This window comes from Beta vulgaris, chromosome 8 (genome assembly GCF_026745355.1).
Source record: "Beta vulgaris subsp. vulgaris cultivar EL10 chromosome 8, EL10.2, whole genome shotgun sequence".
Lineage (NCBI taxonomy): Eukaryota > Viridiplantae > Streptophyta > Magnoliopsida > Caryophyllales > Amaranthaceae > Beta > Beta vulgaris.
In genome coordinates, this window is record NC_079209.1 from 12,490,764 (window position 1) to 12,505,713 (window position 14,950).

The following is a 14,950-nucleotide window of genomic DNA, read 5'->3' on the forward strand; positions in this document are numbered from 1 at the left end:
GAGAGAAAAACTAAGTGTTTAACCCTAAAAACGTAGAAAAATAAGATAGTCTAATCTAAAATTCTAAAAATCTATTTATACTTTTTACAAAACGGGCTAAAAAAAGGCAAATTAACCCGTCCCGAGAAACTGCCCGGTCGGGCGACGGTGATTGTCAAACTACGACAAAGAAACAATTCTGCCCGGTCGGGCGCGCAAGCGATTTTGGCTCCTTTCTCGCCTGGTTGACCGGGCTAACATGCCTTGCATCCTGGTGAAATTTCATTTCGCCCGGTCGGGTGAAACCGCCCGGTCGACCGTGCGAAAAAATTGCGATTTTGCATCAACTTGCAAAGGTTGTATCTCTCAAACCAGAAGTCGGATTGGGGTGTGTGACATATTATTGGAAAGCTCTTGAAGTCTAGTTTCCAACCCAACTAAAATTTCTTTATTATCAATTTTATATTAGAAGTTATGATCCAAATAGTGAACAGGTGTCAGTTTTGGCACTTCTTTCACTAACTCTTTGCTTCATTCTAACTCAAAATTGTCCCAAACGGATGCATTGTGATCCTTCTGCAAGATATATTCATATTCAATGACTAATAAGCTCAATATTAAATAATCATAATCAATTTGCATCAAAATAACCTGAAAATCATTGAAACACCCAAACGGGGAGTAGGAGCACAACTTATGTATTTCATACCATTATGCACCTAAATGCTCTAAAAGAAGTCTAAATGCAATCAAAATGCATCTAAAAACTATATATAAATATGACATATCAAACTCCCCCAAGTTAGACCTTTGCTTGTCCCCAAGCCAACAAGACATGAACATGGAAATAATTGACTCACCCCTCAGATAGGAAAATCACAGTTCAAAATATTTTCATGACTAAGAACCATTCAAACAGGCATAATTCAAGTTCACTTGTTCAGATTATTCTATCCACCAATTGCCCAAGCAAGCAATCAAATGCGACTGCCTTATATGACATGCAAATCTTGAAAAGGCACTCACTAGGGTGTCACTCCACTCAACTTTTTTATGGTAGGCAATAAATGAGCCCGAACACTCACCATCCCAACCATAACAACCCTTCCCACTCACACTCTTATGTGTTTAGAAAGGTAATAATGCCACTCATCCTAATCATGTCGACTCAAGTAGCGAACGTGCTCTTTAACCTTGACAAACTGACTCCACATCAATCCAATAAACAATGTAAACACATGCTCAAGAGGACTTTTTTAGGGTTGTAATGGGGCTTAGGTGAGAGTAGGGAATATGTACAGGAAATGTGGTGGAAAAACCAAGAATGGGGGAGCAAAAGTCACTAGAAGAATCAACCAAAACACAAAAGCAATAACAATTGTGAAAGAAGGAATTTTGAACCTTTTTCAATCTTTCTTTTCTTTTTGTTTGCATTTTTTTCGATCCAACAATCACATTTATTTTACTTTGCTTATTCTTTCTTTTTTCTCAAACTTTGAACCTTACAAAATACAATCATCTCCATCCAAAGTAATTCATAAAAATCATCTCAGATACTAACTTAGACAGATGCTCCCCCAAGCTAGGCTTGGGATTAATATCAAAATGAGGGCCATGGGCATGTAGTGAGGTTTAGTAACATGAAATAGTCATTAGGCTCAGTGGGGCTAAGGAGGATAATAGTATATAAAAAAAATCACTTTGAGGCTCAAAAATCAAACAAAAGGACACCTCTATCATAGCAATTGCCACAAGTCATCAGATATCAATAAGTACGTTGTCAAATTCAAGATCAGTCAGCTAATGAGGAACTAACACATAAGAAACAGAATGTATATAGATATAAATCCATTGGTAAGAATGAATCCTCACAGTCTAACCAATTCAAGTATGCAGTCAAGATAAGCGCGTTATCATCAAAACTCACTTAAGGTCAAGGTATTTAAAGTTCACATTCCAGCATCACAAACTCAAGTGCCCAGCTATCCGGATAAAGAGTCCAAATACACTTTCAAAGAACATCACGGGACACCGGGAAGCAATCAAACCAATCCAGTCAAATCACATTTTTGGTATTTTTTCAGCAATATTTGGTTTTTTTTCCGAAAGCAAATAAATCTAGCCTAAGAAAGCAAAAAATCTACACTAAAAAGGCAGTAAAAGAGAGAGAATACTGCAAGATGAACTATAAGACGATGCTCAGAGGAAAAATTAATGTTAGTACTCTCCCGCTCTCTCACTCTCTAAAAGGGAAAAAATGAAAAAATAAAAATAAAAAGATAAGAGAAAAAAAACTACGGGTTGCCTCCCGCACAACGCTGGTTTATAAAGGTCCCCACACTATCATATTACCTCCTCAATCTCAAATCGGAGGGGATTGGCAATGAGTTCCCCCCCCCCCCCTCCATCAAATATTTTCCTCATAAGACTGCCACTATGGCTTGTAGTCAGGCATGTTACCTCAGGTGCATAGGTAGATTGCACATTTTTTCATACCCATCGATCTTTTTCCCTTTTCAACCTGAGGTCACTCCAAATCGATAATGCATGCATTGACTTTAGCATCGATGCCTGGGGAAGCATCCATAGTAAGTGCAACCTCTAGAGGGTCAGTAGAAAGCATGTGGGGGTTTGTAGATAGAACAGTCTCCTCAACAATATCCATCCTATAACAAGTTTGCTCAAGCATAGGAGACTTAACAGCATTGGTTAGTTCAAAAGTGACATTATCATCACCAACACTCAAAGTTAATGACCCAGACTTGACATCTATAACAGCATCAATAGTACAAAAAAACGGCCTACCAAGAATAATAGGAATTTGGGTATCCTCCTCCATATCAAGCACAACAAAATCAACAGGAATATAAAACTTTTCCACCCTAACAGGGACGTCTTCTAAAACACCTGAGGGTATTTTATAGAACGATCAACCATTTGCAAAGTAATTTGATGCACTTAAGTGCTCCCATATTCAGTTTTTTACAAACAGATAAAGGCATGACAGACACAGATGCACCTAAATCACATAATGCCTTATATATAAATAATGCACCTACATGGAAAGGGATGGAAAACCTACCAGAATCCTTCAACTTAGGTGGGGTTCTATTTTGTAAAACAGCACTACACTCTTCAGTTAGAGCGACTTGATCTACCCCACCAAAGTCTTCCTTTTTAGTAATCATGTCTTTTAAAAACTTAGCATAAACAGGCACTTGAGAAATAAGTTCAGTAAAAGGCATTGTTACCTCAAGGTTCTTGACCAGAGTCAAGAACTTACCAAGTTGTTGCTCGACCTTTGACTATTGCATCCTATGGGGAAAAGGTAGCCTTGGTGAAATAGGTATTTCAAAAACCTTTTCCTCCCGCTTTCTAGTCTGATCTTTCTTAGCTAGTTCGACCTCAGACATCGAACTCTTCTCCGCTTCTTCTTCTACCACCTCCTTCTCGTTGCTAGGAGCGGCATCATCAATGGGCATGGGAGGAGCATCATAAACAGTGCCGCTACGAAGTGTAATGGCATTGACAGTCTCCTTGGGGATGGGTTGCCCTGGCAGATAACGTGGTTGCCTCTGTGCATTATTTTCGACCACTTGAGCAAGTTGAGTCTCCAAGTGTTTGGTAGTGTTCTTCAACTCCTTAATGCTCTCCTCATGATTTTTCTGCATATAAACCATCATTTTCATTAGATCGGACATAGTGGGTTCTTGAGAGCTGGCATTCTGAGAAGCCTGCTGCTGGTAGCCTTGGTGTGAAGGCCTAATGAAACCAGGAGGAGGGTTCTGAGGAGCCCCTTAATAATATTGTTGTCTAGCAGTTGTGGTGGTGGATTTTGATGAGGTAGTTGGTAGGATGTTTGCGACATAGGTGGAGGGTTCTGAACATTATTGTTTTTATAGGATAAATTAGGACGATCTCTCCAACCTGGGTTGTATGTGTTAGAGTATGGGTTGTGTGGAGGTCTCTGCTGAAAAACATTTGCATGCTACATCTAATTCGGATCAGGGTGATTGTAGCAATAATTATGACCAAAGTGGTCTTGAACACCACACACTTCACAAAATAAAGAAGTAATAGGAGCCATGGAAGACATCGCATTAATACTCATAGGAGGAGTACTAGACTGCGAAGATTTCAGGGGGTCCATCTTCATGCTCAACTGGGCTACTTGTGAAGACAACAAGGCATATGCATCAGCATCCAACTTTTTCTTTATAATAGTCCTTGAGGAACTATGATCATTCGCTGCTAAGTTGGCCAGAAAATTATACCCTTCATCCACCTCCTTATCTAGGAAGACAATCCCTACAGATGAATCAATTGTACTCTTGATATGGGGTACTAGACCATTGTAGAATGCTTGCGTGATGAACCACTTGTCAAGGTTGTGGTGTGTGCATTCTCTCTGTAGGTCCTTGAACTTATTCCATGCTTCCTTCAGTGTTTCATCGGGTTCTTGATGAAAGGTAGCAAGCTTATGTCTTATTTCTACAGTCTTGGTGGGAGGGTAGTACTCTTTCAGGAATGCTTCAGATATAGCACTCCACTCAGTTTCATTAACATCATTTAGCCATTTTTGCGCCTTGTCCTTTAATGAAAATTCGAAGACCATGACCTTCAACTGACCAGGAGTGACCTCTTGATGATTAACGATATGACAGAGTTGTTGAAACCATTGTAAATTGATTTGCAGGGTCTTTAGATTAATGAGATCAGGCTTGATTTCGAAGATGCTGCCTGTATATCAGGCATAGTAGGGCTTGTGGGAACATTGCCAGGAGAAGGTACCCCATAAAACTTCAATGACTTGAGGGGCATGATTGATTCGGTTGGTTCTTCTGTGGTTTTTCCCTGATTAGCAGACTGCTTTTTCTTCTTTTGTGTCTTCTTGAGTTGTCGGAGGGTTTTCTCAAGATCAGGTGGAACTGGAGTACATGTTCTTTTAGACCTGGGCATAAAAGAAACAAAGAAAAATGTGCAGTGAGATGGCCTCAATTGGAACTTGAAGTTCCAATAAGATAGCAGATAATTCAAATAATCAAGGGTTTTTCTACGTTATACCCTTGTGTTTCTTCAATTTCTACGTTTTACCCCAACTTTTTAAAAATTCCACACGGTACCCTCAAGCTTACCTTTTTTAATGCACGATGCCCAAACTGCTTCTTAAATGTCATTAATTTCATTAATTTTTTTAAATTTATTGGAACTAATTTGACTTATACATAATTTAACCCTTAGAGGGTTATTCACTAATTAGATTCGTTCCACCGGAATATCAAAAATAGACTAAATTAATGATGTATAATCAGCGGTAGGGGCATTGTCCATTAAAAAAGGTAAGTTTAAGGGTACTATGTAGAATTTTGAAAAGTTTGGGGTACAACGTAGAAATTGAAAAAATACAAGGGTAAAACGTAGAAAAACCCAAAAATCATAAAGCTATAGAAACTAGCCGTCTCCCCGACAACGACGCCAAAAACTTGATGGGTTTTCAAATATACCGCAAGTGCACGGTGTCTGTATAGCAGAAACTGGCAAATACAGGTAGGGAGAGGAGTTCTATAGATTTATGCTCAATCATTTAACTACTTCAAGAGAGAAAATTGATTGAAGAATTAATATCTAAACTAGAATAAACTAGAACACAAAATGATGTAAGTTTATCGAATAATTAAAAACCTAGGGTAATTGATCGGTCCACCATGCTTATACCAATTTAATCACTACAATATAGGTCAACAATACTTGGATTGAGGTTCGAATAAATAGAGTATTTTGTTAATCCTTGGTCAGGCATTAACAACTCTTAGATTAACATATGCCAGTATGGTCGCTCAACATAATCAAGCCTACCTATTGTAACAAGCCTCTAATGAATACGATCTTTCGATTCTAATTCTTATTAGCTAAACATAACTCATGATATTGTGCAATTACATGAATTAAACAAGCATAGCAAATCAAAAGGAATTATTCTAATTCAATCCAAATAACGAAGAACTCTAAAACACAATAAAAAAGGTATAAACATGGCTTCTCTCTCTAAGCCCTAGAGATAGACTATTCACTCATGATAATAATAAACTTAATAAACATAATGCAAGTAGAAGAATTCATTAAATTAAAAAAAGTAAAGAGGAATACCGAATGATTGAGGAACAATGAAAACGAACTCCACGATCTCTATAATCTTCAAAGGTAAAAGTTGATACAAAGCTAGAGAGAGAAAAAGTAAGTTTTTAGCCCTAAAAACGTAGAAAAGAAGATAGGCTAATCGAAAATACAAAAAATCAATTTATACTTTTTACAAAACCGACTAAAAAAGCAAATTAACTCGTCCCGAGAAACTGCCCGATCGGGCGACGGTGATTCTCAAACGACGACAAAGAAACAATTTCGCCCGGTCGGGCGCGCAAGCGATTTTGGCTCCTTTCTCCCCCGATTGACCGGGCTAACATGCCTTGCATCCTGGTGAAAATTTCATTTCGCCCAGTCGGGCAAAATCGCCCGGTCGACCGTGCGGGAAAACTGCGATTTTACGTAACTTGCGAAGGTTGTATCTCTCAAACCAGAAGTCGGATCGGGGCGTGTGACATATTATTGGAAAGATATTGAAGTCTAGTTTCCAACCCAACTAAAATTTCTTGATTATCAATTTACTATCAAAAATTATGATTCGAATAGTGAATAAGTGTCAGTTTTGGCACTTCTTTCACTAACTCTTTGCTTCATTCTAACTCAATTGTCCCAAACGGATGCATTGTGATCCTTGTGCAAGATATCTTCATATTCAATGATTAATAAGCTTGATCGTAAATAATCATAATCATTTTGCATCAAAATAACCTGAAAATCATTAAAACACGCAAATGGGGAGTAGTAGAGCACAACTTACGTATTTCATGCCATTATGCACTTAAATGCTCTAAAAGAAGTCGAAGTGCAATCAAAATGCATATAAAAACTATATATAAATCTGACATATCAATACGCTATTTTTATAGTTAATTTTATATGTATTTAAAATAAATAATAAATAATCAGTTATTGTTCATCTAAATAAATGAATTTTCATAATTTGTAAAATTATGTTGTATATGGAACTTATTTCGAAACATATTTCAAACACTCTCGATGGTAAAAAAATATAATATTGTGAATTATGTAGCAAAAGCAATGTTCAATAGTTGAATAATTTAGGTTGTTTATTTCAAAATCAAAATGTAATCTTCACTTATTAAAAACACCTTATATGTATTTATATCTATGTTAAACACTCTTTTTTTCCAATAAAAACTAAAAAGAATGACATGTCATGCTTAGGTGGAGCTCTCTATAATATTCTAAGGTTGTTTTTGTAAAATCATACTCTAATTTTTTCATCATATTGCTACAAATTTTAATTTTTGCTGTAATAGCAAAATTTCCTTAATAATTTTTGTTGGAATACTAAATCCACCCCTTATTCCCCCCCCCCCCTTTTTTTTACCAAGACACACTCTTGATTTTAAAATGTCTGATTCATATACACCTCTACCTTGTAGAAGTTTATTAAAACTCTAGAGGATAAGAACTTGTAAGACTGAGGTTTTAAGAAGATAATGTGTTTGATCCTATAACCTATGATAAAATGCTATAGTCACATACAGTACACTATAGTTATAACTATTATTATTTTTATCTAAAAAAAAGATTAAATAATGCCACAAAAGATGAAATTGTCCCAAACGGATGCATTGTGATCCTTGTGCAAAATATCCTCTGAAGATGACTTAACCACAAAAGACATACTTGTATTATTTCATGTATGATGTTGCTAGGTTATTCATTGAAGAACAAAGAGAATACTCGATTGAAGATTAAAGAAAGAAGAATTAATCAAGATCGAAGTGAAGATGTTCATGAGATGAAGAATCAAACTTGGAATGAAGATTAGAATGCATTAAGATGTATTATATGCTTCATGTTAAGGTCGAGTAAAGATAAAAGTTGTTTGGTGTTGAATTCTCAAAAGGAACTTAGTTCTGTTCCCATGACAGGATCAGACATTGGCACAGTTTAGAAACTTTGGTTGGGAACTGACTTAGAAACGTACTTAGGAACAACTAAACCTATTTCTATTGATAAGCGCTTAATTCAGTTTTGGCAAATAATAGTAAATTGGGAATCCTAGTTAAGTTTGGCCTATATCCACTATTTTAGGGAATTAGATAGGAAAAGATTTTAAATAGTTTCTTTTAATTGAAAAAGATTTTATTTTAAAATATTGTATTGTTTATTTTAAATAAATCAAATGATTTTCTTTTCCAAAAAAAACCGAAATTTCTGGTATATTTAAAATAAATTGAAAATATTTTTTTCTTAAATTACTTTATTTTAAAATGGTTTATTATTCTCCAAGTAATTTCTAAACCACGTAATATTTTTCTAATGCACGTTTTAGTGGGTTAGTGGGTCACTCTCTTTGTTCCCAAGCAATTTAATTAGTGGAGATCATGGGGTTAGTGGGTTAATTAGTGGTAAATAATTCATGACTACTTACTCTATAAATAGGCACCTAATCCCAAGATTAATTTGTGTCAAACATAGCTTAAAATCCTAAGTTGTCTAAAGTGTCAGTGTCTTGTGATAATTCATACTTACTATCTTTTTGGTTTTTACTTTTCCATTGTTATCAGAAATTGTATTTATTTAGTTAAGGGGTTTGAGTGAACTCCTGTAAGTGTGAGAAAGCTTTGAGTGAAGCAAGAGAAGGGAAAGGAACTTCAAGTGAAGTTTGAGAGGAACAATAGTTAGTGGAAACTGTTGTTGGGAACTTGAGTTTAGAAACTCATGTTGTGGCCTGAGAGAATTAATAGGTTTATAACATATTTATTGGCCTATTATAGTGGAAAGTTTGAGTCAAAATCCCTTGTGGTCGAGATTGTTTCTTCCTATTGGGCCTAGGAAGTTTTTCCTCGCGAAAATCTCTTATGTTCCCATTGTGTGTTCCCTAGCTAGCTTTTAGTTCCGCAATTATTCTCTCACTATAATTCACCCCCCTCTTATAGTGCTTATATTATTATAATTGGTATCAGAGCGGGAACTCTAAAAATACAGGAAATCCTGTTAAGTTCAAGATCTTGGAAAATATGAATACTAGAGAGAAACTGGAAGAAGGGTACTCTACTCAGAGGCCACCAATGTTCAATGGCAAGTTCTACACCTACTGGAAGAACAGAATGGAGATCTTTATCAAAGCCGACAACTATCAGGTATGGAGAGTTATAGAGGTAGGCGATTTTGGAGTCACTATCACTAACGACAAAAATCAGGTAATTCCTAAATCCAAAACTGATTTCGAGAAAGAAGATTTCGAAAAAATGGAAGTGAATGATCTTTCTATTGAATTGCTTCATTGTGGTCTTGGACCTCATGAACACAATCGTGTTATGGGATGCAAAATCGCAAAACAAATTTGGGATCTTCTTGAAGTCACTCATGAAGGTACGAGTGAAGTTAAGAGATCAAAAATCGATCTTTTAATGAATCAATATGAAATTTTTCAAATGAAATGTAAGGAATCCATTCAAGAGATGTTTACACGCTTTAATAATGTAACAGCCCGCACTTCCAAGCTGCTAACTAATCACACTTAAGATACAAAAAAACACAATCAACACTTAACAAACCTCGAATCTACATTTATTCACAGCGGAAACAAAACCTAAAAAAACAATCCTGGATTTGTGGGTCAGGGGCCCACAGCATAACAACTTGAAAATCAAATAACATATTACAAATACTTCCAAACAAAGCATCTAACTTTAACCTTAACCCACCATTTCATAACATAAAAAAAATCTTCTTCTTGATCAACAATCATATTCTAAGTCCTCGACATTAACCCTGCAAAATCACTAACAATGATTCCTGCCCCCACCAGGACAGGTTCCAAGAACAAAATCAGAAAAACTGAGTACACACACTGTCCAACCAGAAATTCCTTTTTGTGGCTTAAAATATAGTTGTGCAGTTTATTACTCATCAAGTGGAACAATCCCAAACTTCAAAAAAATACTTAGAATCAAATAGTTAGAAATGTTTTTATTATGGCACCAGCAACCCTTAACTAGAAAGTCCGATAAAGAGTACTCATACATATACTACAGATAATAAGTTCTTTGCCATAAGGACAAATTTCAACAACCGTTGAATACATAAGCTCATCCCAACCTCATTTTTGGTGGCTTAAAACCATTCATATACAATTCATGCTAGAATTCAGTATGCTTCACAAGTAAGGTGCTTGCTTAAAAATTTCAGGATTATTATCCTTGCACAATCGCAAAAGTAAAAATTTTTATTATGAAGATCACCACTTAGATCATTCAAAACCCTTTGGGTATATAGCATTTAATTTATTTGGGTAAAGCGAACACGAATAGAAAGGGACTCCTTACACAAGGAGCCGACTGTCTCTAAGCTAATGGAGGTCGCACCCCACCGTTTAAATATTTATGCTTGCAAGCCTTAACCAGGACAGTCCCATTTATTATATTGCTGGACTTCACCCACCCAGCGAGGGTTCGAAGGAGATCACCCATCCTCCAAGGTTGTTGTTCAACCGTACCTTATTTGGTATCGGCCTTTACCCACTTGTATCCATAGTTTATTTACATAAATAGTTTAAATGCACAGTTTATCAATACCACACGTGTTCCAAAGAACACATATTTATCCATGAAGAGGAAAAAAGAATACAACTACTATGGTGTTGCTAATCATTGCAAGACTTGGATCTTCTTTTGAAATCTTTTTGTTTTACGTAACAATTTCACAATTAGTTACGTGTAAAGATATAAGGAAATAATCAATTCTTTACTGCTTGTAAAAGTCGTATATGCACTTAGTGTGCTCATTTAAACTTTACCAAAAGGGTTGAGTTAACTTGAACATTTGGAACTTTTGTCAAAATAATTACAACAAAAATACTGAACTTAAAACGAACATAACTTCCTGCTCGGTACTTCGAATTAGGAATTTCCAAAAATTAACCTCAATAACTTTTGGATCTACTCAAAGGAACAATACCCGCTCCATAACACATATTGAGCATCTCGCTCCATAAATGTTGTTTACTTTCCCATAAAACAATAACTAAATCATAATACTTATTTTCTCAATAACACAAACTTGAATCTCAAGTAATCTCACTTACCCCAAATATTCTTTTAAAGGAAGTAATATAGACAAAACGTATTCGAAATCAAATGTCTCTCTGCAGTCGAACCCATAACATAATCAAAATGTAAAATATGTTTCTCAAAGACTTAAATAATTAACATTATCGAGACCAATTATAAGCTTCAATTAACTTAATATTACTTGTAGACTTAAGTATCTCAACATTTGGCATTTCCTTCATCATAATAGTTTCTCTTTGTACTTGGACTTCCGTCTTTAACTTATAACATCTAAACTATAGCATTCCAAATTTCTCATGATATGAATATTCCCCTTAAAGGTTTTCTTATTCCCAATACATGAACTTTCATTGCCATAATAAAACTTATTACATTATCATAAATCACCTGCAATTACTATGACAAGTTAAAATATCTCACTCCATATTTCCTAATACTCAACTTGTTATCCTCATCCTTCCTAAATTTATAATTCACAACCATACGTCCCCATGTATTTGTACTGAAAGCTCATATTAGTCTTAACACCATACGCTTAGTATTGCCATTATATAACTTTAATTACCATGCTCTCTATTATCTAGATTTATATTTTTCTTTCCCAACATCATTTATATAATCTTACTCATCCAATAGAGAAATTATGCTCCAAACTCTTTTACTTGACCCCTTTGCGGATATGATCTTTATTACATAAGTATTGTAAATTATATCTCTCTAATCGATACTCTCTAAACCACCACAGATTGGATCCTTTATTTCACTGATACGACATTCATATCTCAATCCTACACATCCTCTGAACTCACAAACCTTCTGAACAACTCCATTAACTCATAAATTATATTTGACCTTTGAAATTCACATCCAAATTTACTTTTCCTAACTATCTAATCTACGTCCACCACATAACATCTTCATTCTTAGTTAGAACCTCCCAACAATTACTTCATCCTTCAATTATGACATCACAAATCTTCATTCTTAATAATCAAGCTCCATATTATTTTTCGGAGATATCTTCGGTGATACCATTCGCCTTGTTTATACGTCATAAGTAAATCTTTGGATATTTGACTACTTCTAATAATATCCTCAAAGCGACAATTTTATTTCTTAAACATAACTTCACAAGTACCCATCTCACAACAAACTCATTTCAACTTAGATTCCAAACTCCATATAACATAATTCATCCATGATATTCTGTAAAGATATAACTTGTTTCACTAGACTTACGTGTTTCCAAACTTAAATTCGAAAATAATGTTCATTAAATTGACCCAAATTTGAGAGATTTTTCCTATGAGAACTTTTCATAAAAATTTAAGTAGGATGAAGATCCTCCCCTCATTAATAGAACTAGAAAAACCTGATTTATAATTTCACGAGTCCATATTTGTCATAACTCCAGTTCATAATTTTCAAAGTTCATGATCATATATAATCAAAATCTCAAACCTAATAAAAGAGTTTTCATACTTTCAGAATTCCATATTAAACTTATATCACATATATTTTCACAATTGTCTTAAACCTAAAATTTTAACTCAACATCCTTGATCAAAATTCCTTTCTTTTTCTCTGAAACTTTCAAATATAACTATAGTTTAAATCGAGAGCAAGTTCATACATATATCGAGTCGACGTCCCGACTTAGTTCATAAATCGGAGTACTTGTTGTAAAACCATTATATAGTTAGATATACAAGATCCTTGCTTTAATTCTCATAGCTACACTTTCATATAAAAGATCAACTTACTAAGCATAAGAAGCTTATTATAAATTCGATGTGGAAACAAGTAGGTTTAATAATATCACACATCTATATTATTGAAGGATTCAACTACCTCCAATCAGTTCTTCACAAAAAATATCACTCAGTAAAACTCATCACATAAAAAGCTTTCGCTCGTAGCTTAAAACCAAATATGTAGTTAACAACTCTTGTAAACACACGAATAACACTTTGAATAATTTTGTATTTATATAAAAGGCTTATTAACTCAGCACATGAAATCACATAAAACACGAATATAGATTCAAAGGTGGAAGGACATGTTGTACCTTGAAACAATTTCAAATAATTCGACATTCTGGATAACCACTATAGCTCGAACTTCATAGTTTATCTCCATATACATACTCCAACAACGACCTCAAAACAATAACAACAATCATTAACCATCCTCACAACAATTTAGATAAACAAATTGAATTACTCATACTTTCTAAGCTCTTCCAGGAACTAACCACCACAACTCTTATATACAACTCATTCTACTAATCCAACTCACAATATCAATTCCATCTCTAACTAACATCATTCTGATTTCAGAGAGTATTATCAAACGACATAATTTATAAAAACCAGTTTTTATAAACTTAGGCTCCGTTTGGTAGGGCGTAAAACATTTTCCCGGAAAACTGTTTTCCTCTATTTTAAGTTTTACATTGTTTGGTTGGCAAAAGAGTGTAAAACTATTTTCCCTTGGGCTAAAATTACTCTCCCAAGGATGGAAAACCATTTTCCTTTCAAAATGAAGGGAAAACTATTTTCCTTCTCTCTCTTGTACACTCCTATCACTACCTCCTTACTTTCCCTTTCATTTTCCTTTCATTTTATCATTTTTTTTACATCGAACCAAACAACGGAAAACTAATTTTGGAATTGTGTTTTCCATTGTAAATTGTTTTCCATGAAAATCATTTTACACTGAAAATATTTTACGCCCTACCAAACAGAGCCTTACTTAAGAGGCTTACTTCATATTATAAGCTTCAATCTAGTAAGAAAGATAAAATATTCAATCTTTAAGTTTAACAACTCTTATCATAATTATATTTGCTAACCAATAACAAAATTGAGAACCAAGTTTATTTCTAAAATCAGAATATAAAATCCAATTGCACACACTTGAATTGGAATCAAAGGAGATGAGGACTCAAGAAAAATTAGCTTATACCTTCATATGGAAAGGAATACCAAAATAATGGCAGCAACAAGGCAAACAAGCCAACCACGGCAGCAACGCAACACAAAGTACAACAGTAATGCTGAACTTGTGCAAGGCGTAACTCATAGCTCCGAACTCCAAATTGAGCGATTTTTGTGCTCAAATTCATTAGCTCGAAGTGATCTACAACTTCGATTCAGAAACAAAGAGTAAAATTGGATTGCATGTTATAGATAATTGAAGAAATAGATTGTCGGAATAAAAACAGAGGAGAGAGAAAAGAAGATAGGAACACCAAACTTACAAAGACCATAACTCATAGCTCCGAACTCCAAATCAAGTGATTTTTGTGCCCAAATTCATTAGCTCAAAGTAATCTACAACTTTGATTCAGAAAGAAAGAGCAGAATTGGATTGCATGTTGTAGATAATTGGGGAAATAGATTGTCGGAATAAAAACAGAGGAGAGAGAAATGGAGGTAGCAACACCAAATTTGCAAAGACCATAACTCACAGCTCCGAACTCCAAATCAAGTGATTTTTGGGTCTAAGTTCAATAACTTTTTAAGATCTACAACTTTGATTGAATAAGGTTGGGAAAATTCCCACTATAAAATGCGGAAATTGAGCATGCACAGTACGGGGTATAAAATCAGAGGAGAGAGAAAATTATTGTTTGGGGTTTTATTTTGGTTTTAATGTTTCTCCCAATTCTTAACCACTTGGGTCATTAAACTGAAATCTTGAAGAGAATAATTGATCTATGGGAAAAATACACTTTGGCACTTGATTGAGAAGTTATGAAGAGGGGAGAGTGATGCTCT

At 34.8% G+C, this 14,950-nt stretch overlaps 1 protein-coding gene across 3 annotated transcripts; it reads right to left on the minus strand.

Annotated features, from left to right (window-relative positions):
* On the minus strand, positions 1 to 14,886 carry LOC125492350 (uncharacterized). 3 transcript variants are annotated; one of them, XM_057391357.1, is made up of 6 exons: positions 14,431 to 14,886; positions 14,136 to 14,315; positions 13,237 to 13,327; positions 6,127 to 6,198; positions 3,263 to 4,930; positions 1 to 555 (listed from the first exon to the last, which is right to left on the minus strand). In XM_057391357.1, the coding sequence occupies exons 1-5, from the start codon at positions 14,444 to 14,446 to the stop codon at positions 4,681 to 4,683; spliced, it is 609 nt and encodes a 202-aa protein (XP_057247340.1). In that variant the 5' UTR covers positions 14,447 to 14,886; the 3' UTR covers positions 1 to 555; positions 3,263 to 4,680. The 3 variants fall into 3 exon arrangements, 2 of the variants coding, with proteins under 2 accessions (XP_057247340.1, XP_057247341.1); XM_057391358.1 differs by lacking the exon at positions 3,263 to 4,930; XR_008967438.1 differs by lacking the exons at positions 1 to 555; positions 3,263 to 4,930; positions 6,127 to 6,198 and adding an exon at positions 9,546 to 9,894 and having other exon boundaries at positions 13,237 to 14,315.
* Between the last annotated feature and the right edge of the window lie 64 nt (positions 14,887 to 14,950).